We start from the raw sequence: 25,592 nt of genomic DNA, 5'->3' as shown, positions 1-25,592 counted from the left end.
CGTTAACTGAGAACTCTGTGTAACTTAGGAGTGTTAGGGAGTAATCTGGGGGTTGCATTTACATGACCTAGTTTTTGCAGAGAAATGGCATTACTGTGTCTGGCTTGAGCAGTTACCTCCACCTTAACTGCCCTACGTTGCAACTGTATAACAAAGGATCTTTGACAGATGTACAGAATGACAAGTGTTCACTATTTCAATAATACTTTACCCAGGAATGTCAGAAAACATGCTTCAAATGCCTTATGTATATCAAATTATGAGAAGCAATTTAGTTACATAATACTGGGAAACACTGGGGAACACAAACTACAAAATCTGCCTGACATAAAAAGCTTGATATGAAAAGGCTGAAAGGATGTTGGTTTTTGTGAGAGAAAGACAGCTGAAAGCTCTAATAACAAGTGTATCAAATTCCCTGAGAAGAAGTATTTTCTCCTCTTTTGTACTATAGTTTTCAACCAGAAACTCAGTTACAGTGCCCTATGCTTTTAAAAGTCCAGATAGTAGACATAGCCAACACCTTCCTCTTGAAGAGAAGATAGTAGTTCTTCTCATGCTCTACAGGCTTTGCCTTTTGCCTGCCCCTGTGTCCTGGGCTCCAGAACTGTGTCCCAGCTCCAAGGTAATTCAGCCTTCTCCCAGCCTCTCCATGGTCTGCTCACTCAGACACATTCTTAGGTTCTAGTTCTGTGTTTGCCTGCCTTCAGGCTGACGATTTCACCCTCTGTCCCTCCTCCAACTCACTGTGGTTTCCAAGGTAAATATGAGTTCAATTCAGCACAGTGATTCTGTTCTGCATTTCTTGGAGACAAATCCATTTTCACTACTAGCTTCCCACCCTCCTGAGAAAAGGCCATTAGTAATTTTTTTTATAGAGGTCTTCAACCCCTACCCCCAGCAGGTTAAAGCAATAAACTATGAACTCATACACCAAAGGTAGAATTTGTCTTTGTTCATTTAGGCAGCTAAAAGTTAGACATTCTTGTGTGAGCTTTATCATGAGTGAACTGTCTACCTCTGGAAGGTGATTTGCTGTTGCAATGCACCAATGAAAGCGTCCATTGTTCATGCCAGTGAGAAAGGTCTACATACTCTAAGGCATTAATTAAAATAGCTTTTATTAGAGATAAGGAATAAGTTGATAGCATAGATAATCACAAAATTACAGAATGTTGAGGTTGGGAGGGACCTCTGAAGGTCATCTGATCTACCCCTGTACTCAAACAGGGCCACCTAAAGCTCTTTGCCTAAGACCATGTCAGATGGCTTTTGAATATCTTCAAGGATAGAGACCCTCCAGCCTCTCTGGGAAACCTGCTCTAGTGCTTGATCACACTCACAGTGAAGAATTGTCTCCAGATGCTCATATGACATCTCCTATTTCAGTTTGTGCCCATTAGCTCTGATGCTGTCACTGGGCACCACTGAGAAGAGCCCAGCTCTGTCCTCTTTGCACCCTCCCTTCAGGTATTTATATACGTGCTAAGATCCCCTTGAGCCTTCTCTTCTCCAGACTGAAGAGTCCTAGATCTCCCAGTCTTTCCTCACAGGAGGGATGCTCCAGTCCTTTCATCAGCCTCTGTGCTACTTGCATCCCATCAGATGCTAAGAACCCAGCATTTTGCAGCATCAGAGAGACCTCTAGTCACAGCATAGCATGCTACACTTGGTCCCATCCATGCTAAGGTTCCTTAGCATTATGGTCTTTAGCACTCTGGTAGGATTTTCTTAGAGGTAAACAAAGCCATTTGTCACTTCTACTGTCAAACCAAAGGATGTCACCATGAGAACATGGCTGCTTCGCTTCGAGATAAAGACAAGGATGCACGGGTGGTGTAATTGCTCGTGCCAAGTGGGAGCTGCTTGCCTGCTCCTCCATGGTGATTAGCTGACAGAGTTTATCCTGCAACCAGGAGATAAGTGCAGCATAGCACAGGCATGAAGACCAAGCTGTATGTGCAGCACAACCCAACACAGTGCAGCTAAGTATAGCACAAGCCTACGGCCACTCAGGTCAACTGTTCTGTAGATCAGACTCCTTAATACACCACAGCCTTCCCATTGGGATCACTGCAGCTGTGCGTCCTGTGTTCTAGGACCAGTTCACTAGAGGACACCGTTGACTACCAAGAGATCCTGGGACTAACTCAGACTTGTATGAGTAACTTCTAGGTGAGATGAGTCTCTTCTGCAAACAATGCTGAGTAGTCCCCAGAACTCTGGGTTTTCACTTCATTGTTCTTGAGTCATTAATTATGTCATGGTCTCATGGGAACAAATAGCAGGTGGGTTTTTTTCTGCAGTTCAGCATGTGCCCACCTGCCTAGCTTAGATGGAAGTGTGTCTTTCCCAAGAGGGAAGACTTTTTTAGGCTTGTTTATCTGCCTAACATTTTGCATTAATTATATTCTATCAATTTTAGTTTCAGCTAGAGATTACTATGGCTCCCTTGTGGAGCCATGTCTGATACCAATAATGCTTATAACCATGTATCCATATACATGGTGTGTCTCTGTCATGTTCTGTCCTGTGTAATGCAGTGTTTCACAGCAGCTAAGAGAAGAAAGTCAGTGCAGTGTGTGACTTCTCATTTGTTGGCAGGGTGTTTCACTGCAGACATACTATTGCTCTAGTACAACTTGTGTATTCATATTGCAGTGCATGGAAAAATTATGCCATGGGAAACTAAGCATTGTAGAAACCCAGAGCCAAACCACCCTCTGCTCTAGAGGTTTCACTGTCTGCACTTCCTCTTCTCTGTGAAATAAGGTGTCACTTCTCATCTACAAAACCATGAATAATTTGGGATCTTCCCAAAAGAGGGAAACTGCCCTGGTCATTGTGTTACATTGCTGTGATAGCAGCACCTCTTACGCTGGGGTGTGCCTGGTGGGACTGGCAGGCTAGAATCTTGTCCAGAACAGCTCACTGTTCTTTCTTCAGATCATTGGTCTTTATGATCATTAATCCATATAATCCTTTTATCATCAATACTGCCAGAGGTATGAAAAGACTGGGCTTATAAACATACATAAACACTGTCTATTTAAGAAAAGGAGCGTATTTTTCCTTGGTGACAGCACCAAGGCTGACACAGCTCAAGGAGCATTTGGCACATGGTGTGTGACTCTTGCGGATGGTCCTGTGCAGGGCTAAGGGTTGGACTCAATGGTCCTTGTAGGTCCCTTCCAACTTGGCACGTTCTGTGATTCTGTGATTTGAATGATTCATTGCAAGAGGTATAATTATTTCAGAATGCTGCTTGTATTTTGTAGAATTTGTTTGGGGTTTGATTTTAATTATACGTGTGTTTCGTCACAGGATACAAACAGACTGAACTCGATAATTATGTGAATTGTTCACCTTAAACACATTTTGACATCTGATCAGTTCTAGTAATATCGTACGTGATTTTAGTAATGGTGAATAATCATGAGATGAGATGATACCTGAGCATGAATAGCACTTTAATTTAAAGGCTTATTTTACCTCTTTGCTTATTATTTCCTCCCGGATTGTTTTCTTGCAGAGATGTGCACAGCTTCTTTGCAAAAAAAGCCACAGTGTGATTAGTGGGATTTTTTCAGTCTTTGATATCAGATTCTAATTATATTCATTGAGAATTCAGCTCTTCATACTGTGCATTTAATTTCCTGTTAACTATGTTAGTGGCCATAAGCTGATTACATTCCACTCAGGTGACTATCTATCTGAAATATTTAGTGATGTTCATGGCTAGTTCTGTATGAGTGGAGAGCAAAGTTCAATGTAGGCTATTTTAAAGAAAGATCAACTATTTATATATTTAGAAGGGTTGCTGAAAATTTAGCTGGCCCTAAAATCCCTTGAACTAGACACAGTGCAATAAACTCACCCTGTTGTGGTTTTTTAAATTTTGATAAATATTGTTTATTATTTTTTAACTTTTTGGTGATACCACCTTCTGTTTGAGAGTAGTGGATACTTAAAAAGAACTTAATTCACATTCATTCAAGGCATTTTATTTTCTCTAAGTTGTAGTGGTGGTGCCATCAATTATATTTTTTGCTGTTTATTTTATTAATGTCATCCAAGAACTATTAAGAATTCAGTCCATTTTAATTAGTGGAGGCTATCTGTTGATCACTGTTGATCAAGCTTTGCTGCTGTTGAAAACTGGAGTTTTTACCATTGATCTAAGTCAGGAGCATTGCAAGAACTGGAGTTTTGCTGAGGTGATTGCAGACAAAGTATAACAGCTCCTAAAAATTAGGATCTTGGCAAGCAAGGTGGAATGTTCAAAATGTGTGGATTCCCAAGATGATCAGGGAGAGATTTCGAGCTTTTGGAAAGTGATCCAAAATATGTATGTAGTAGGTAAAGGGAGCCACCTAGAGTTAACCTATAGGAATCTCTAGATATAAATGTATGTCTGATCTTCTGCCTCTTACTGCAGTTTAGGTGCCAAACAGAGAGCTAAACGTTAAACCCATTTATCTGTAACAAGTCCTCTCCTGAGAGCAGGCACCAAAATAAGATTAGAATCTCCTTTAATATGTTTTTACAATGCTACTGAAGGATTACCATAGTTGCTGCATTTTATATTAAAGAACATTGGGAGAAAGAAATTGGTACTAAAATCTCCTTCCTTCCAGCTGAGGACTCTGACTGGTATAGTATATAATTGGGCTCTTTCCAATAACTCTCTCTTTGGACATGTGGTTCCTGCCTCTTAACAGTAGTTTCCTTGCTTCAGTGGGAAGATTAGAAGGTGCCTTCCCTTTGACTCCTCTTTAGCCAGGATGATAGCCTAGAAAAATAGCAATCTGATGTCCTGCAAGCTGAGAAGAACTTAGCCTGAAACCAGTTCTTGGAAGAGATTTGCTAACAGTAAACTTGTCATACAGCCCCTCCTCTTGCATCTCTAGTAGCTGCGGTGTTTTGTGCTGGACTTAAAACTGCTGCTCTCATATTCCATGCTGTGCTGGACTTTCAGGGGATTAGACAACATTTGGCTTTCTGGACTGGCGATTCTTCAGTGCAAGGCCTGACTTCTAAAGATCTTCCAGGTTTCTGAGGAAGATACTTCCCTGGTTGGGGCTTGGACTCCAGTATCATCTTCTTAAATAGAGGTGCCTAAGTTTGGAATACATTTTATTTTAGTTGTCAAAGCAAGCACTCTGAATTGCACTCCGAAGCCATCCCAATCTCCTTTGAAAATCCGAGCTGCAATTTATCTGAAAAGGAGAATCCCACGTGTAGTGTTCCCCTTTTTCTCTCCCACTTGGATGTATCAGACAGGCACCTTGTCAGCCAGAAACAGAAGCTTATAAAAATGGGTCAGTCAAGTGTTTATAGTTGCATTGCACATAATTTTCCCACATAAATTTGCATATCTATGAGAATAATAGTGCAATCATTACTGCAAACACACTTGGACAGTGAATGGCAAATGGGGTATGAATTGCGCAGTTGGGGCCATGCAAATGGGTCTCAGAATCACGAGCCACATGTTTTTAGACTTCACCTTCCATGGAGGAAGTGTTAATTAAAGCCTGTGCCAAGGAAGGTGAGATGAGCTTTAGACTGTACCTGGAAGCAGTTCCTAGGGCAGTTACATTGGACTAATATCCTTTAACTTCTGATGCCAGACACTTAGTTAAGGTTTATTTTTGGTCCCTTTCGTATTCCAGGATGCTTGGAGTTAAGACTCTGACCATTCAGATTGCTTCAGAGACTCTTAAAATCCATATTGATTAGTTGCTGTAATTCTTTAAAATAAGATTGTGGATGTCAGAACAGATTATAATTTCTGTCAGCGCAGTTTATTTGCATGGAGGATGAAAACACCTTTGAATACATTCAGGAAGTATTTGTAAATATTTCAAGGGGATATGGCTTGTTCTGATTTTGGAGCAGAAATTTCTTGGCATCTAAGCAAGTCATCTTCCTTAACTTGCTACCCAAAAGTGTGAAGTCCTCTACTCTTCAAGACATCAGAGCATTACTCGATGTTAGTAGAGCCTGGCTACCGTGTGCCTGTGTATCTACAGGTCCTTTGAATTTGCATTATACCTTTTTCTCTGTGCCTAACAGCTCCAGCATGCAAGTCCTCTGTTTGGAAAGACAAGTGACTGGTATGTACTGTACTAGGTTTTGTAGCACGTGCCCCCTTCTTCCTTCCCAAAACAATTGCAACAAAGAGACCATATCATTGGCAGCACTTGCTCTTCCTCCCATATGATTTTTCTATTATTTTGCCAGCATTGTACACAATGTCATGTGTCAGTAGGGCCCTGGGGAATTGTCCATACCACAGGCTTCAGATTGCAGCGTCTTGATATCATCTTTCTTCCCCCCTTGCACTGCAAGGGGGAAGCTGTAAACCCTAGGGATGATTCCTTGTTTCTAGGAGAACTACAAGTTCTAGCAGTATTACAAGAAGTTACAATGCTACAAGGTGAAGTGCTAAGTGCACCAAACTAAAATTAGTGATGTAATAAAGCCATCAAACTGACTGAAAAGGCATCAGTTTATGAGAACTGAAAGTGTCTCTTCCAATAAATGCCTTGATATTCCAGAAAACTGGGCAAGAACGAGTAATTTTTCTTAACTTTCTGGAGGTTTGATACCAAAGCTTTAAAAAAGGATTACTGATCTTAAATCCTGTATCTCAAAAGCAGCATAGAAATCTTTTTTCAGAAAGCAGAGAAAGAAAGAAAACCATTGCAGAGCTATTACCATCAAAGACATGACCTCAGCATGGCAGAGGAGTTGCTTTTGGAGTCTGTAAGAGTGCTTTCTTTGAAACTGGAACCCAGACATTGTGGCTGAAAGGAAAAACTCCATCAGAAATCAATTCAGTTCAGTTAAACTCGAGTATTACTTTAGTACAAAAAGACTGTTTTTGTTGCTTGAACTGCTAAAAAATTAATGAAAACAGTATTTTAACAAGGGGCTTACAGGCAAAGCCAAAATTTCACTGTTGCTGTATCCAGTTACCCGTACTTCTTACTGTTTAATGTCTATCATACACATGTAACCTCAATTACAATAACATCTGATGTTTAACAGGTTTTAGTGCATTTAACTTTGTGGCACCCATGGTACTTAAGGAGGTTATTGTCTTCAAGCTACAGCTAGAGAATTCTGGTTTAGTCTGAGATTATGAAAGTATGAGTTAGTTGAGATCTCATCTAACTTTAGCAGTTTAGAAGTTAATTATCTAAGTTGTCTGGGCTGTGACCCCCCATTGAGGGAGAAGACCCCCCAGGTAGCAATCCATCCCCACCCTTAAATGAATGACATAAACCAACTACAGAGGTGCTTCTCTTTGTTGTCAAGACTTGGAGCACAAAATGAGAAATCTCATGCCAAGAAAGATGAAGTGTCCCCTCAGGGACACGAGTGGCTTCCTATGGGATGGGGGAAGCAGAACATACTCTCCCACCTCCCAGGGCAGACCTGTAACCATAAGCCATTCTTTTCTCTGCTAGTTAGTAATTGATGGGATTTGTTACTCCACTGCAGGCTGGGCTTTTCTTTAATTTTCACAAACTAGGTGGGGAGAGGCATGCTTGGTAGTGCTGGCGTGTTTAGATGGGAGGCCACAAGGAAAATCCAGCTGTACCAGGAAGCAGTGCTGGTGACTCAGTAAACAGCATGGCACCAAGTGTCCTGGCACAGTGCTTTTGAGCATTGCCTTCCTGATTGTGCTGTAGGTTAAATCTCAGAGCTGCTAGTCATTACAGGATCCTACTTCACAAGAGTAAGGTATTAAAACCCCAGACAAATTACATGATAACTCTGTCCTCCTTGCCCTTACCTGCAGCTTCACCTAAATTACACGGTGTTATCCACAACCTTGATTTAAACCTTTCTGAGTACAGGTGGAGCTGCTGTCTTCTGTCCCAGAGGTGGCAGCAGTCTGGAGCAAGTGAAGTGATTTCTACATATGCAACAAGTAAAGCCCTTTGGGATTATAGATGGAGAGCACTACAGAAATGTAATATATTGTTACTTCATGAAGTTACTTAATATTTAGAGTTGAAATTTTGCAATATCCCAATAAATGTAAGTGGTTCACTGCACTTGGTGCTAGTATTCATGCAGCAGCCCAGAGCGACACTCTTCCCACAATAAGCAGAGGGCAGAACAGTGAGCAAAGAGGAGCAGCAGTGCTTGTGTTTGACTTGTGGTTCTGGTTTTGCTCCATGTGGGTGCTTGCCACAACAGGGAGATGACCAAATATTTGCAAGCAGTTCAGAACCCACCCTCACCCAGCTAGTCGTGAAAGTAGTTGAACTATGGGCAGGTACAGACAGTTCACCATGGATGTTTGCAGCACTAAAACCACTGCAGTTGATACCAGCTTGCATTTGACTTTTAGTTCATATTGCAGCTTTAGTTCCGTAATTCTTCGTTTGTTGCGTTGTGAATTCCTTCACCTTACTCTGTGGTGTATTGTAGAGACTTCAGAATAACAACGGGTAAATCTGCCCCTTCTGCAGACCCCTCCAAGGGAAGGGAATAAATCTACCCTGGTATTACACATCTCTACCAGGCAAAGCCTCTGCATGGCTGATACCTTCCCACCACACAGGTCCAGAGCACTTTAGGGAAGAAAAGTGACCTCTTGTCAGTCCACTGTGAAGTTGTTGGAAGCAGTTCTTGGTGGCAAGAGCAAACTGCCTTAAAGCCTCCTCATTGCTGGCCCAGTTTTGTTTGCTTCTCTCTATCATCCCCTGACACCACAGCTTTAATAAGACCAGCATTGTTTTAGCAGATGAACCCAGAGGGAGTTAGTGGAACTCTTGGCAGAGAAGGCAAGACAGAGTCTGGAGGCTCTGTTCTTTGGCTCTGGCCTTCCCTTCCAAACTCAGAATCTCACAGACTGTCCCTGGAGTGTTTCTAGCTTCCAAGAGCTATCAGCAGTATCTGTGGGACAGGATGGAGATCTGTCCTTCACAAGAAATCCTTAGAAAAGGAGCAAAAAAAGAAATGGTCAAATAGATGTATCTTAGCTTGCCTTGGCTATCCTAGCCTGAATGGCCTGGTATCTTTTAGAAAGCTGTGAAGCTGTTCTTTCAGCTTACTTTATTTGAGACTAGGAGGATTTTTTGGGGCCTGGGCTGGGCACAGCTCATGTCACTGTGGAAACTGTCCATAGCCATTCCAGAGACACAACCATGATTGAGAACTCTGGCTTCAAATTGGAGACAGCTTGTTTTAGTAAGACAGATGGTATTACCTGGTCTGGAAACATGGTGATTCAGAAGCTGCTTCACATACAGCACAGCCTTGTGCTTGGCAAAGGGAGGCTGGTTCTGGGAGGTTTAATGTGACCAGCCTCTCTAATGTATGCTATTTTGCAATTCAGAAGTGTTACACAGGCTTCTAGAGCCAGCTAAGTTATGCCTGGTCACAATTCTGCACTTTGGAATAGTAATGTGCAAAGGAAGCTTTCAGTGCCTGACTCAGGTGTCTCCTGCACCATGGAATTCTTTCCCAGTTTGAGATGCAATGTTTTTGTTACACCTTGTTTTTAACATGTGAGTGTTTAAATCAATTTCTAAATCTCTTAGAGTATCAAACCTTGAATACAGCATAATTTCACTGATTCCAAGTGAAGGCATTCAGAATGGACTATAAAGTGGATATTTATTCTGCTTGATCTGTCATTGTGTTTCCATGCTAGCACTACCCCTGTTGCTACCCAGTAATCAACTATTGTGGAAACAATACATTGTCCCTAGGGTAAGGTTAGAAAAGTGTTCAAGCACAATGCATCCACTGGATAAATCCAATTTTAGCAACGTGGTGTTTAAAGCATTATACTCTGCTCATAGAGCATCAGCAAGATGTGCTCCCTGGAAGCCAGCCTCACATTACCAGGTTCTCTGTATTTTTTCTCAGGCCCTACATGTCCATTGGAACGCTACGTGATCAAGTCATCTATCCAGACTCAGTGGATGACATGCATGAGAAAGGCTACCAAGACCAAGATCTGGAGTCTATTCTGCAGATGGTTCATCTGTACCACATAGTTCAAAGAGAAGGAGGTAAATTGCATATATTTGTAAAAAGCTTTACAAAATCCTTTCCTCGCATGTGTATCTTAGTGTGACTGACCTTCACTAACTGAACTGGCAAAACTGGATCCAGGCCTTTTGTGGTTTTGGGAGCTGCACAGCCACGTGGTTGTTGCTAACTTATGCTAAGGGAGGTAGAAGAGCTGAGTGCTCCTCTCCTCCCCTCCCCAGTAAATCCATGCCCAAGCTGAACATCACATCCTTGTTCTCTTATAATGGCCAGACTTTTCCTGGTATTGTGAGATCACTGACCTTCCATCATTTTCTTAGAAAATGTAACCTGTCTTAATATCTTGTAATGTCACTGACTACATAAACTTGAAAGCGTGTGAATGAAGAGAGAGTCAGATCTGCTTTCGCCTCCTTGGTTTGTGAGATCACCAGGAGTATGTGCCATGAGAAGGAGTGTCAGATACCACCCCAGCAGAGTGAGCAAGTTAAAAATAACCAAACAACACTGGCTGGCAGTAGAGTGTTGCCATCTACTGCTTGCTATTTAAGTTGCCATGTGTTCTCAGCATTGTTTGTTCTCAGAGTAGGGGACAATGTAAATACAATGGCACTATAAATATCAAGATGTTAAAGTTTTCTTTTGTGTCTAAGTAACTGGAGCATTTCATGGCTTTTTTTTCCCAAGCATAGCAATAATTTTTGTCCTTCTGTTCCTACCAGCCACTAATCTCTAGTTTCAATTTCCTCCCCTTCATTATGCTTTAAAACAGACACAGGACAAAGTTGGTAACATTTAGAGAAAAGAAAAAAGATCTTTAAACCACTCTAAGGGGCTGATTTGCGAGTGCTGAATGTACCCTGCTTCTCTCTGCCAGCTGTTGAGACTCCTTTTTGAGCAGGTACTTTGGGTGCATTGCCTTGTAATGTATGTGTTTGATTACTCTCAGGACAATAGAGAGTAGTGCTTCAGCCACTGGGAATCCCAAGGCAATGTCTAAATTCCCATTTCTGGATTGCAGCCTGTTGCTCTGTTCAAAAGGCAGAAGGTGTCTTTTATTTTTGAAGTATGCAATGGACACTGCAGTGTCTTTTTGCACATTTTAGAGTGGGGGGTTGTAATTGTTTATAGCAGCAACTGTATACTTCACCTTGCAATCCTTTTGTTAGACTCATCTTTCCATAGGTTAATGCTTTTTTATTAAGAATGTGATAATGACTGTTGGCCCTTGAGTTGCAATAGAAAATAAGAATCTGCCATCATTCCAATTCATATTTTTATTCAGATCTGATCCTATGACACAAGAATTGAAAAAGTGGGCAGAGAGCTAAACTCAGTGATTGGAATGATTGCAGATAAGGCCTCTACTCCCTGCACTGACATTATTCCTGTTAGTATTCCTGAGCCATTTGCTTCAGTCGATGAAGTGCCCAGATTGCAGAAGAACAAGCGGAAGTGTTAGGGAGCTGGAAAAGGAGGAGCAGTTAAACTGCCAGTGGCAAGAAGTTACTGTGGAGTGTGCATTCATTGTGTGTTGGTACTTGTAGATGCACTGAACAACACATAACCCTCAGCAGCCAAAACCATACCCCCAGCAGTCTCTGAATGTTCCTCATTGTGGTTTCTGACTCTGCAGCTGGAGCATGTAACTGATGGTGGGGCAGTTACTTTGCTACGTACAAGAGCCTTGGCCAGAGTCACTGTTCTGTATTGCCAAGCTGAAACCCCAAGTTTGGATCAGTCTCGCTCTGCTTTCTCTGCCAAAGAAAGTACTTATTGCTGACCCCATTTTTGCTCTTCTGCCTGTCTGACTGCACATGCACAACACACACAATCTATTAAAAAGTCTGGAGGACACTGTTAATGTTCACTGGTGCTCTACTGAAGCTCAGGGTAGGGGCACACTGTGCAAAAGTTCGCACAAACAGACGTTGGAAAAAAACATGTCTTAGATACTTTGTGATCTAAAGTGACAGAAAGGGGCAAAGCCGGAAAACAAGAAGGGAGATTACCACATACCAGAAGTTTTTAGGACCATAATATACTTACTTGTTCCCTCTTCTCCTTGAGCATTTGCAGGAGACAAGTGCCAAGGTAGGAGCAGAGAGGAAAGCCTTGACATATGATTTGACACATTACTCAGGTTTCATATGCTCACATATTTTTTAAAGCTGCCCTGGTCTGGAACAAAGACTCATATTCTGGTTTTTTTGAACTAGCAGGACAGAGAAATACTCGTTGAAAGTGAACAATTGAAATTTTTTGTTTATACACAGATTAATATTTCTAGTGCCAGTTTTTATTTTATTCTTTTACTTAAAATATTACTTTTAAAATAAAATTATTTTTATTAAAAATGGAGCTTTATTCTTTGTGAAATAGTGAAAAATCCCATATGAAGCTTGTAGAACAAAGGATTTGCCCCAAACCACCTTTGTCCTTTCAGCAAACTGCTTTGATGCTTGACAGACACTGGCATTTTACAATAGAAAAACTTTTTGCTGAAAAGTTCCCAGCAAATTTCTATTTATATATTATATACACTTTTGGAAAATATACTACATCTGAAAAAAAAGAATCATTCTTAGTTATTCAGATCCATGTGGATATATGGGATATGTCGATGCTATTTTGAACCATTTCCTTAACTGTTCTAAAAATGGAGTGAACTATCTGTCAATCATTAAGTTATAGAAATCTAATATAATTCTTCAATATTTATTTCTCTTCTCCCTCAGAGCCTTACCTCTGTCTCTTCCCTTTTCTCCTATCCCCTGCAGCATTAAGCTCAACCAGGCAACAGGCTCCTTAGGGCATGACTCTCTTGTACTTTAATTGACCACGAAAGTCATGTGTGTATAATCTGATGCTTTGCAGTTTTGTGTTCTGCTCTTTGTGGGCAGTTATGAAAAAGCCAGATGGAGCCAGAAGTACACAACTCTGACTCAAATTATTTGTTCTGGCGTGACTTTATTGTCTTTAGCTGAATTACTTCCACATTGCGCAGTACAAGGGTCACCACATTCCAAGTATAAAGTAGCCAACAAGAGCCTGACGTTGTCCTTGTTGCAGCCAAGGACAGAAGTTCTGCTTTTTCTACCAATACTGTTTGACCCAGTTAGAAATAAATAGAATGGTTACAAGAATTAATAGCCCAGTTTTTGGCATTTAGCTTCTGTGTTACCCTCATGAAACTTTTTTCAGTTAGTATCAACAGAATACATCAAATCCACCAAAACAACAGTCTCCTTCTCCACCACCACTGTTGTGGATGTCACTGAGCCCAAGCCCTCGAAGAACCCAGTGCAGTGGCTGTTGACAGTACCCCCCCTTGCTGCTGGAGGCAGAGTTCCTTTCCTCCTGAGGCCCACACTAATGTTTTTCTCACCTGCTGGATATTAGAGGAATGCTGTTTTGTTACTTACCTTTATATTGTCAGTAAGGTGCCCCCTTAACACTTGCAAAGTTGCTAGCTCTACCAGAACCATAATTTCATACAAAATGTGGGTAGCAAAGAAGGTTGTATTCAGCGTGGGTGGTGAAAAAGCATGTCCAGAAATCGGGGGTAATATCATGGAGATGTGCTGTAGATATATCTAAGGTGGTTCCTTTTGGCCTGCTTTGAAAATCCGTGTACATTTAGCAAGTGTCAGTTGTGATGCAGCCTTAGGCTGCCAACAGCCTGTGACACAAGCGGAGCCATGAGTACGTGTAGCAGCACAGTGAACGCATGACCGGGCCTGTCTGGCTAGGGCTGATGACATTACTGAGCAAGTTCAACCTGTTTATGGTTTCTCAGCACCCCAGATTATAATTATTCCTCATTATTTTGCACATTTGTCATATCTTTGGGTCTTGTCCAGGGAACCTTTGTGCTAGGCCACATATAAACACACAGACAAGCCCGTTTCCTCTCTTTGACATTTTTTCATCTGATTGTTTTAGCCCTGGATTTACTTTTGTTACTGGTACCAACAGGAACTCTGGAAGAGCTCTGCCAGCTTTTCCAGTGGCTCTTCAATTCAGAGACACAAATCCTTGCAGTGTCACGCTGAGCTGGGGTTCATACAATTAATGGTCTCTTTGTTCCTTCCTCAGCTCTGGGTTGCCCTTGCATATTCATCCTGCACAGCACCCAGGCTCTCTTCCATTTGGACAAGTGCTCAGAACATACGCTGTGCAAGAGGCTTCCATGCCCAAAAATTCACCAGGGGTGGACTCTCTGGCTGTGTTAGCCTTTCTTCTGTCAGATAATGCTCCAGTCCATGTCTGATAAGGCACACTGGAGTGGAAATCTGGAAAAAGGAAACTTTAAGCATATCTTTTCATGGCAGCTGAATGCTCTGTCTTGCATGAAATCCTTGTATTCAGAAGGATGAAAGATACAGAGGGCTACAGATCCCAGGTGTAACCATTTTTTTGTTGCGAAATATAGCTTGTGTTTTCCTTCAGAAAACTGAGATTAAAGGAATTATAAAAGAAACCATGCAAGAAAATGAGATGCTGCTATCATGAGGCTATCAGTGGTTTCTGCAGACAGCTGTATGTATTTCTCTTGCTGTTAGTGTGCCCCAGCACATTATATGTGCTCTTTGTCTTACTGGCTGCAAAAGGCATTTCTGTGACATCCAGTGTTCATCACATCTACATCAAGGCTGTGTGTAACAAGAAGCTGGGCAAGGAATTTGGACTCCAAAAGCTGGGATTGTGTTTGCACCTACTGAGAGGTTTGTGCTGGGTTCATGGGCGAGCCATTTCATTTCTTCCTTTGGGAAGTGGATGTAGCCGTGGGTGACCTAAGCTGCTGACTTGGCTGATATTTCCAGAATGCTAATGACCTTCACTGACCTATGCCACGTCAGCAGGAAGAAACGGGAGACAAGTAGGTGCACTATTGTTCATGCACAGTGGGGAGTCTGTTTAGTGTGAGTTACAATGCCTAAGTGTTCAGGGGAAATTGTTCAGACATTAGAAAATAATTTTCAAAAGGGGTAATATAAAAATGCACACTTCCTTATCTGTTGTTTGAGGCATTCCAAGTGGGAAATGGAAAAGTTCAGGGAGGGAGCTAGGCAGGAAGAGACAAGATGCACCTCTCATGTTCAGTTAGAATGTAAGTTGAAGTGACCACAGAGATGACCATTGTATCCTGGTAAAAAGAGGGTAAATCTTACACCTTTAGAGAAAATAATAGAATGATTTGGCTGACAAGAGAATGCTGCTTCATGCTGCACCATGTACTCTAAGGCACGTGGTGTGACTCTTGGGAATTGTCGTGTGCAGAGCTGAGAGTTGGACTCAATGATCCTTATGCGTCCCTTCCAACTCAGCATATTCTGTGATTCTTCTTGAACTTCATTCCTTTTTTGTCTTTTAATAAGCCTTTAAAAACCAGCTGATCAGGAAGAAACTGTATGAACACAGGCACTGCTTCCCCAGGCACATGTGCACACATGCACACCCACCCACACCCTAGCTCAGATCCTGGTCCCTGGAGCTCGTCTGTATTCTCAGCTTAAAAATAACAGAACATAAGCAGCAGCTTGAATGTTGTATTTAGAAGCATAGTTGTTTTTATGGCTTTTATGAAGGACTGTTCCCATTCCTTCCTAGAACCCTTTGCCAAAAGGTGTTTTACAGTGTTTTTTGGAAGCTCAAAGTGTCCCAGCACCGGGACTGCTCAGCAATAGCAGCCTCTGTATATCTGTTCCCTTTACCAGAGTATATCCAAATGGTGATTCAGTTATTCACTACACAACTCCATCTTTGCTTGGAGCCTGCTGATAGAAAGCACTGGATGTGCCCCTGGGAGGATATCCACTGGGATCCTGAAACAAGAATGGAAGGAAAATAGGGAAAAACTATAGGATCACTACAGGTGATGTCTTCCTTCTGTGTGCATGCCTGGCTTTAAAATCTAACTATATACATATTTATTTAAAAATCATTGGATTATATTTTCCAATTTGATATAGAGAAAATTCTTGAAATTCAGTCTGAAGTTATCAATTCCTGGTTTTGGTCACACAGGCCCCCTGCTTTACTGAGGGTTTTTTCAGTCCTGTCAAACCCAAGCACAGGCAGAACAATCCCCAGCCTGTTGCACCTTCACAAGCCCCTTTTGTCTCACCTTTATTCAGTTACCAGAAATGACACAGCCCATCCTCCTTACTTTGTCTTATTTATAGTCTTTTCTGGCAAATGTTTATTTTCAGTTTGGCAGTGGCAGAAAAGGGGTTTTAACTTTTTAGTTACAGTGTTTCTGGGCTGATTTGGAAAATGTTCTCTTTCTCGGCCCTGCTCCAGCTGCTTGTCTCATGAGATGATCTGTTGAGAGAAATGTCTTATCAGATTTTCGCTACATCCACACTCTCCCTTTTCAAAACTCATTAATTTTGCTACTCTATACATCTGGATTGTTTGACTGAAGACTTATTTTCAGTAGGGTAGTTTGTTATTTGAAGTTTTTCGTTAGTGGGAATGAATCATGCCAGAGTACTCACAGAACACCAGTCTGCCCTAGAATTGCAGATAAAATGCCTCATGCTCCCATTGCATGTATCTGAAAGTGATAAAGAAATACATCAGTTAGAGGCCATGCAGAATATTAAATAAGGATACCCCCTGTTATAGCAGTTGTGGGTTATTTCTAAATACAAGGTAGTGGGAAATTTGTATAGAAGATCCTCCTGTCTCTGTGCAGTTTTGCTGCTTGTCCGTGTCTGCAGCTGTGTTTCTGCTGAGCTTGCTGACAGTTTTCTTTGCCTACTGTGGTGAATGCAGTCCAGCACTGCTCTTTGGTTTTTTTTTTAATTTATTTTAATTTGTTTTTAAAGTTCCACTGATAACTTTAAAGAAAAAATAGCAAATTGTTTCAAGAAACAAACATGACAGAATAAAATTATTAGTTACAGGTCAAAGAGTTTTTTCAAAGAGGCGGTAAGTAAAGTTTTTTGACAATATCTACATGACCAAAAGGTTAAACTCCACTTTTGAAATTTACATGATATGAGGGACATTTTTCCAGTTGATGGCCAGTGGAAAAGCATTGAGGTATTTCAGAAGATGTGATCCAGAACCCTGAGCTATCTCTTCTGCAGTGGAATTACTCTTTATGAGATATTGCTAGTGAAGCTGCATTTCCTTCATAAACTTACATTGTCCTGACTCATTTTATTTGCATTTCTTTTAAAAGGCTGGGATGCCATCATGGATTGGAAAGATGTCTTATCAGGAGGAGAAAAACAAAGGATGGGCATGGCTCGGATGTTTTACCACAGGTAAGTGTTAAGATTCATTCCTTAAGTAGCGTTTGAAAATGAGGAAGGGTTTTGCAGGTTTCCTGTTACAATTTGAGCTGTAGTAGGCTATAATCTGCAATATGCAACACCGCCAGACAGCTGCATAGGACCTGCATAAACCTTGTTGTTTATTCATACAAGCTTTGCCTTTAGTTTGAGCAATGTTTCTTAAGTTTTGCTTTTGGCAACATAACATTACCTGTTCGAGATATTAATTTCTTTAACATCTCAGGCACAAACACCTTCCCTCCCACAATTGTGGCAGAAATCTGATGGACTGTTGCAGAAGCTCTTGGAGTTTGATAGCCAAGCTCCAAAACCTTTTGTTTTTGGAGACTGCAAGCACACAAAGACAGCCCAGTCCACACATGGCAGTCCACGGAAAGCTGCTGAGTCAGCTGTATCTACTGCCCAACTTGCTGATAGGACAAAATAACCCTAGGTCAAACTAGGACATAATATTTAGATCGCTGTGTACTCAGATGGACCAGGAAATAAACCCCATTTTTCCTGGAAGTTGTCTCTGCACCTGAATAATGCATGGAAAGTTTATGTTGTTGCTAGCCCGCTTCCAGCTGTAAATGAGAGACAGCTGTCTGGCAAAAATAGCTCTCTCCTTTCTGTTGTTGTTGCAATGAAACATCATACATGGGAATACTGTCCAAAACCTAGAAGAGTAATGTTCTTCATCTGCTTTTGAAAGGCCGAAATATGCATTGCTGGATGAATGTACGAGTGCTGTAAGCATTGACGTCGAAGGAACGATATTCCAAGCTGCAAAAGCTGCTGGGATATCCCTCCTTTCCATAACACACAGACCTTCTCTTTGGTAAGTATGTTTGGGGCTTTATCATGGTCCTTGCTTTTAGCTTTCTGACAGGCAGCGGATTGGCCTTTACTCTTTCTACTAGGGCAGTTGTTTAATCAGTATCTACTGCACTTTCTAAGATAACTTGTCTATAGCTATAGTGATTTAAATTAATTTAGCATTGATTTTTTTAATTCTTTGAAACTTGTTTATTCCCCCCTCTTATTTTTTTTAATGTGTTTCAGTTATTAGCATGCAAGTGTCTGAGATGCAATTAATAAGTCTACACCACAGCCACAACAGATATAACCAGGTTGTTCTGTAAAGGTGACAAGATACATGAGGTGTCCTGGGGAAGTTTACCAGTGTGGGGAGAAGATGGGAAACTTGCCAAGTGGTTAAATTATTCCTTGTTCTTCCATAGGAGTAATACATCTGGCTTTTTAACTTCAATTGTATGTTCTCTATCTGCAGCATTTGTGAGCTTTCAAATATGATTATCTGTTAAAATAAGAAATATTGGAATTCTGAGAAGCATCATTCTAGGAGGGAGTACTAAGTATAGAAGAGTCCCTGCAAGGAAATAAATGTAGTTAATGTATAAATGAGACCAAGGGCAAGATGAGACCAAGGAGGCATAAGATAACTTTAGCAGAGACTATTTGTTCTGAACTCCTAGATCCTGCTGTCAGACTGTTTGCTTTTTTTAAACTGATGACAAAAAAATCCATTATTAGTATGTTGCCTCAAAGGAAAGAAATTGTATCAGTGTTTGCTTCTCTGAAAAGGAACGGTTTCCCTAGCATTCCTCCTTCCTCTATGTAGGTGATGACAGTGGAAATGGTTTTTGTTGAATCAAGACCTAAATGTTAAGAAAAAATGAGTATTCTGATAGAAAAAAAATGTTCACATAGACTTTTGGTTTTAAAATAATTTAAATTGCGCTTATAAAGAAAAGAAATATTTCATTTTGTTTAGGTTTGGCGGTTTTTTAAAACCACTGCTCAAGAAAACAGGTATTTGAGAGCATCTCACCCATAAATGATTATAAGAGGGAAGTTATTCAAAAGACCTTTTGAGAAAGACCTTTTGAGTTCAGTTTCTTACCAATATTTCTTGTTTCCTAGTATTAGTGCTATTCAGGAAGGCTTGGGATTGCTCTTGTAATCTCCACAGTATTACTGAAATGATCAGAAATCTGGTGATTTGTGTGGTTCTGGAGAAGTAAACAGAAATGCTGAGTATTTAGAAATAAGCGCACCTTTAACTTATGTATGCTTTCACAGGGACTGCACTGCAGAGTAAAAAAAAGCATGTTCACATGCTATTTTCTCCTCTTCAAGATTATACCAGGAAATATTTGCTCTTTTAATCAAAATGTTTATTAAAACTTTCCTAGACCACAGACACTGGACATCTCAGTCAGCTCTTAGCTTCTTGATTTTTTGGGTTTTGGTGGGGCAAAAATAGAGGGATAGATGGGGTCACAAAGAATGATATACAGGAAGTGCTCAATGTAAGTCTGGAGATGAATCCTTTTTGAGTCCCACATCATAAACCATTGAGTTTATTAAACTGTCACATTCCCTGGATGGGATTTATAATCAGTGTTTTATGATACATCTCATCTTCTGTAATTTATAGTGATAAATTACACAGTCATACCAGCAGCTCTGAGGGAACTCTCTGCTCTTGGTCTTGTACCTCCTGAAAAATGTCTTGTCAGGTCTTGACAAACTCCACATATACACCTTTGAATATTTTCAGTGCACACACCCTGATACTCACTGAAAGATCTGTGACTCCTACACAGACTTTTTTATTTTGGCCCCTTGCAAATCAAACCATGTTTTAGGACTGAAGGTGCCTTTAGCCAGCCTTATAAGATGCAGGGAACAAACTGAAGTGTAATTTGAACAAACTCAAGTTTTATCAGTAGCAGCAGGTGCACTGTGCCTGCCTCACTGTATTTTCCACTAAGGAGGTAAGACATCTCTCAGGAAGTGGGGTAAATAAAATAAACTGGGACTAGCATTCCTGAGGAGAAGCAAACCGTGTCTGTCGCTGCTGTTCAAGGCCCTGGAGAAAAAGGCATCTGATGGAGTTGAAGTGAAGGCAACTGTAGCCACAGACAGTGTTTCCAGGAGAGAGGCCACCACCTAGGCCAGAGACAGCAGATGATGAGGGAACCACCACTGCAGGTGAGGGCCTTGGTGAGCCCGGCCATGTGGGCAGTGACTGCCCCACTGGGAGCCCACAGCGGTGCCGAGAGCTTACAGCGGGCACCCACCGCTGAAGTTCACTGGATGGCCTAGGGGGGCCCTGGTGACAGACTTTGAAATACCCAAATCCCTCACGCAAGACTGTCCCGGGATGATGAGTCATTGAAGAAAAGGTCTTGCCCAGTGATCCAGGACTGAACACCTCTCAAATTCCTGAGAGGCACCATTGAGAAGAGACAGACATCCAAATTTGTTTGCAAAAATGGACCATCTGTTCCCTGAGCCGTTACTAATGTTTTAATTTCTACTGCAGGAAGTACCACACTCACTTGCTGCAGTTTGATGGACAAGGTGGCTGGCGTTTCGAGCAGTTGGACACCGCTATCCGTTTATCACTGAGTGAGGAAAAACAGAGACTGGAATCCCAGCTTGCAGGAATTCCTAAAATGCAGCAGAGACTGAATGAACTGTGTAAAATCCTGGGAGAAGACTCAGTGCTTAAAACAATGGACAAAGAGGAATAAATAATTTATGTTTTATGTTTTTAAAAGTATTTTTTTAGTTAAAAGCATTACAAATTCAGCCATTGTCCTTTGCATGCATTGTGATAGAGGCTTAGAGCATAGCGAAACACAGCCAGCAGAAAATAATGCTCTAAATGCTATGTAAGACTTTAGCATTTTAGTATTAAGGAAGAAAGAGGTTGAACTGTGAAAAGAAAATAAGCAAGTGCACAGAGTATAAGATTAGTCATTGCAGCTTATGTTAATTCCTAGTGAAAGCCCGATTCACTGCAAGAAATGGCCAATACACTTAGGTTTTGTGGGTGAATTTTTACCTGAGACTTGGCCTGCAGAATGTGCTCTTGTACCAGGTTACTGTGCATATGATATGCCTGCTACGCAGAGCAACCGGGCATGAAACTCAGGCATGGAGCACGGCAGAGGCAGTATCTGGGTGAGTATGCAGATGCATGCAAAAATCTCATCTGGGTATAAGAAACATTCAGCCCATGTGAAACAAGACTTCTGTTCTACTACTGAATCGTATACACACCTTTACCTGCATTTTTATAGGAAATAACATAATAGGCTGATCAGAAGACAACTGTCCGAGCAACCCACTGCCCCCGTGACAGAGAAGCAGGGATAGAGCTAAATATGTAATGTGCTTGTGCTGTACTTTATACCACTGCACATAGCTTCAGAGGCTCTTTGCCCTTCATGATACATCAGTTCCTTTGGGGGATTATTTATATCCCTTATTCAGTAACCTCTGGTGGTGTGGATGGAGCACTGGGCCTGGCATCAAGTGACTTAGTTTTTGCTTGACTAAATCATTCATTTAGATCCATGTGTCTGATCCAGCCAGCATCCATCTCTGTTCCTCCATTGGTATAATCACAGCATAGACACTTGTTTGTTCCATGAGACACTTTATGACAGGAAGGACTGTAGGAGAAAGAAAGGTCAGTTTTAACAATAGACTGAATTCTCAGGCACGGCTGTCATGCCTGCTAAAATGCTCAGCATTTATAAAGGTCTGTGAAAAGTTAGAGCATTTTGTAACCACTAATTAATATGTCTGCCGTATTTTGGTGAAGTGGCTGAACACTGCCCTCACCATGAGCAAATGCACTGATTAACAGCTTTGCTTTCAAATGCACTCACTGATTGTCCTGTCTGCTTTTCCGTCAGTAGGAACGTGGTCCCCAGTCAGTCAAAAGGTGCTTAAATAGAATGGCCTGAGACAGTACTGGCCTGCATGCCTTGATGGAGGCAAAACCTGGAGAATTAGAAGTAAAGATGTGAATGTATTTAAGAGCTCCTGCTCTCTCTGGCTGCAAGTGCATGGCAGAAGGGCAGCTTGGGAGTGAAGATCAGATGTGGTAAGAGGCTTTACAGATGGGTAAATGAGTCTTAGCTGAGATGTAGCAATCCTGAAATTTGTTGGTTCTTTTTTTCCCAGAAGTGTGATTCCTTAGAAGATTTATGTCTGTTGTTCTCAGTCTGAGAAAGGCAGTGCATAAGCTGTTAAGCACTGCTAAAGAGAGAAGAAATATTTTAGGGGCATTTGCTGAGATGGAAATGCTTGAGCATCCTGAAGTTAATAGAAACTGTTTCCTTTTTCTGATTACTTCACAAAAACGGGGAAGGTGAATTAATTCCATCTGCCAAATCCTAGTCCAGTGCACTAATAATTAGCCCATATTCCTTCTCACTGCTCAGCTTCATGTTTGGTATGGCACTTGCACCAGAAAGTGGAATAAGTCTGCTCCGTCCAGAATCTGTGGCTTGAATGTAACCCTGTAACTTATGCTGGTGGCAGCAGTTTGTTCCTTTCTTTAGTTTTTGCTGTAATTTTCACCCACTGAGACATCCCACTGACATAGAAAGGAATGCTCCTGGGAACTTTTGAAAGAGCTGAAAAATTAAGGTTCAAGAAGTTGTGTAAAAAAACTAAAGAACAGACTGGAGGTCACTGCTGTGGTGGCTGACATGTGCAGGCATTTTAATTTGCAAGTGTCTCTGCTTGTCCCTCTCCCTGAAGGCGAGCTTCCCCCCTCTCATCTTCAAAGCAAAATTTGGAGCTGCAAAGGAAAAAAAGAAGTCAGCCAAGAATCTGTTCTCAGTGAGCATGAATGAGATGACTGATGAGTGTAAAAAGTTTGCACATTTTTGAGTTATGTTTCTCTAAGATGTGGTGCATCAGGCGCACACCATACACATGCCCTTGTCCCAGCTGCTGCGTATCCTGCTAGCTCAAACCAGCCACCTTTCCACAGGAGGACCTGAGGTGGAGGAGGGGGCATTATTGTTCCCCCCACCCCCCACTAAGCACTTTAATATGTGGCTAGGAGCTGAACCAGGGTTGTCCACTCCCTGAATGAGTAGGACACTGAAAAGTGATGAAGAAGTGGCCCAGTTTGGTACAGCTCCAGGTATCCCACCAAAGCTCTGCTCTGGCCCTTGACTTGCTGGGAGCCATTATGGACAATGCAGCATCTGAAATCTACTGTACACCTCACAGAGATCAAAGCTGGCCATCCCTCATGGCATAAAGCAGACATCTTCTGAGGAAACCATGTTTAGTAGAAGAAAGTTTTTTGCTGTTTTTTTTTAATGAGATTATGCATAAAACATACAAAAGATATATATGTTACTGATGAAATTTTGATGAAAACTGAAATAATACCAGGATCAATGTAATATTGTTTTCTTTGAAGTTTGACATATATTTCTTGAATCCAGAGATAGACTTAACCATTCCCATCTAGTAATGTAATGTAAAATATTCTAGACTCTCGCTCAGCTATTCACATTCTTGTAGGCATGGCAAGAACATTAGAGGCTGGTATGAGAAGAAACACTTCTCTAAATAGGAACTTTCTGAGTGATACTGAGCCAGTTTTAGAAAGATTTTCTGTACTGGTGGCTCATTATTTTTAAAGCTAGTTTTGTGGCAGGAAGAGAAGCTGCCCTGGAGATATTTTCTGCGAACTTTCTCTGTTGTTCCAAGGGCTAATTGAGACTGGAGTGTCCGTTTCTGTTTCTTCAGAGTTTTATAGGGCATAGGCCAGCTCATTTTGTACTGCTTCGGACCCAGCCGAGCAGAGGTGCATGCTCCCTGCTCAGGAATAACTCAGGGAGACAGTTCTGGAGCCGAGGCACGGGGAACACGTGACCCTTGCAGTGCAAGAGGGTCAGAGTGGGACAGGATGCCGTGGTGGAATGAGAGCTGCTTATCACTGTTCATTCCCTTTCTGTCATTCAGGAGCTGTGACTCCCTGGGAGGCCGAGGAAGTGACTTTTTGGTCTTCTTTCTGCCTGTTGTATCTAGCTGGAGCTAGCCAGATCCCGCTCATTGTGTCATAGCATCTGTGCATTCAGGGCAGGATGCTGCACAGTGCTGAGCACACCTGGCCCCCATAAGCACCCTCTCACCCCCCAAGGCTCAGGGCAGACTGGACTTGCCTGGGTCTGCATCCTAGAGGAGTACAGGTGCTGAGCAAAATTCATACCAGCCTCAGGCAAGGAGTAACTGTACAATAAAAATATGAATTTTCCACATCAGTTCATTCAGGTATTGCAGGAATTTTTTGGAAGAATCTTCAGAATGGGAGGACATGTTTTTTGTGCATGGGATTTCAGTATTTTAAAGTGGGAGGAGTTTGTTTTTCACTTAGTTTTGGGACCAGAGTCATTCCTACTTTGGACTTGGAAGCCCTCCTTCTGAAAGGACAGAAGACCCCATGTGTCTTTTAAAAGACTTTTTGAAAGCAGTGGGATTTGTATTTGAGTAGGCAATGAAGGACTGGGTAATCACTGGGATATTTTAAAGAAAATTGCATTAAAAAATTATCCCCTAAAGCAAATGAATACATCTACAGTCCCCTCAATATGTCTGAATGGTGACAGTGCATGTCAAAGTCAAATTTATGGGCCAATCGTATAAAGAAATCCCCTTACTGAGCTGTTCGTGAAGCTTAAGAGAACTGAACTGCTAATCAAATGTCTTTGTTTTGTTTATGTTTGATATTAATGCCTTTTAAGAGCAGACAATTTATAAAGCAATAAAATATGCTTTACAGTTGTAATTTATTCCAACCTCAAATAAAACACGTTGCGTTTACTTTGAGTTTGCAGTGTTCCTTATGAGTCACTCACAAAGCAGTCAGGACCTGCCTGCATGTGCTCTGGAAGTCCTTTCCCATCCCTGGTTTCTGTGATGGAGCAGGAAAGCTTGGGGTGGATGTTGTGTGTTTTCAAGTTAAAACAGGTGTTCCTAGATCAGGCTGGTGTCAAAGGCTGCTATGGAGGTTTCTCATGTCTCATGCCCATCCACTTCAGTGTGTACCTGATTTGTGACAGGAAGGTGACAAGAGCTGCCACCCCTTGCTGGTGTGTTCGCGGGCGGACTGGGCACCCAGCAGTGAGCCAGAGGACCGTGTCAGTAGTGCGACTTCAGGTGTCCTCAGCAGCATCGGTCCCAAGGGTTGTTGTTGTGGTCTTTGTAAGATACAGTTATGCATAAAGCACCAATGTCACAAATATTAACAAGCAAGTGACCACGATGGCCTAGCAAAGGAGAGGGTTTTTTCTTGGGGAGCATGAGGACATCGGTTGACTCCTTAGCTGCTTTGACAGAGCTGGCTGGTGTCTGGCCCCTTCCCAGCTGTGTGGCAGGTGTTGGTGAGGTACTGCATGGTGGCACAGGACCTGGATTATGCAGCTGGGG

General features: G+C 41.7%; 1 protein-coding gene across 1 annotated transcript in view; it reads left to right on the top strand.

Annotated features, from left to right (window-relative positions):
- The window catches only part of ABCD2 (ATP binding cassette subfamily D member 2), a 45,280-nt gene extending 20,288 nt beyond the window's left edge, over positions 1-24,992 (top strand). Inside the window, exons 7-10 of the mRNA XM_027731993.2 lie at positions 9,898-10,043; positions 17,219-17,303; positions 18,028-18,153; positions 20,668-24,992. Of these exons, the coding sequence (XP_027587794.1) occupies positions 9,898-10,043; positions 17,219-17,303; positions 18,028-18,153; positions 20,668-20,878 (568 nt within the window). The 3' untranslated portion in view covers positions 20,879-24,992. The remainder of the gene's footprint in view (positions 1-9,897; positions 10,044-17,218; positions 17,304-18,027; positions 18,154-20,667) is intronic.
- The last annotated feature ends 600 nt before the right edge of the window (positions 24,993-25,592 follow it).

This window comes from Pipra filicauda, unplaced genomic scaffold (assembly GCF_003945595.2).
Source record: "Pipra filicauda isolate LSUMZ 115617 unplaced genomic scaffold, ASM394559v2 scaffold167_size3244652_pilon, whole genome shotgun sequence".
Taxonomy (NCBI): domain Eukaryota; kingdom Metazoa; phylum Chordata; class Aves; order Passeriformes; family Pipridae; genus Pipra; species Pipra filicauda.
This window is presented reverse-complemented; position numbering and strand designations above follow the sequence as displayed.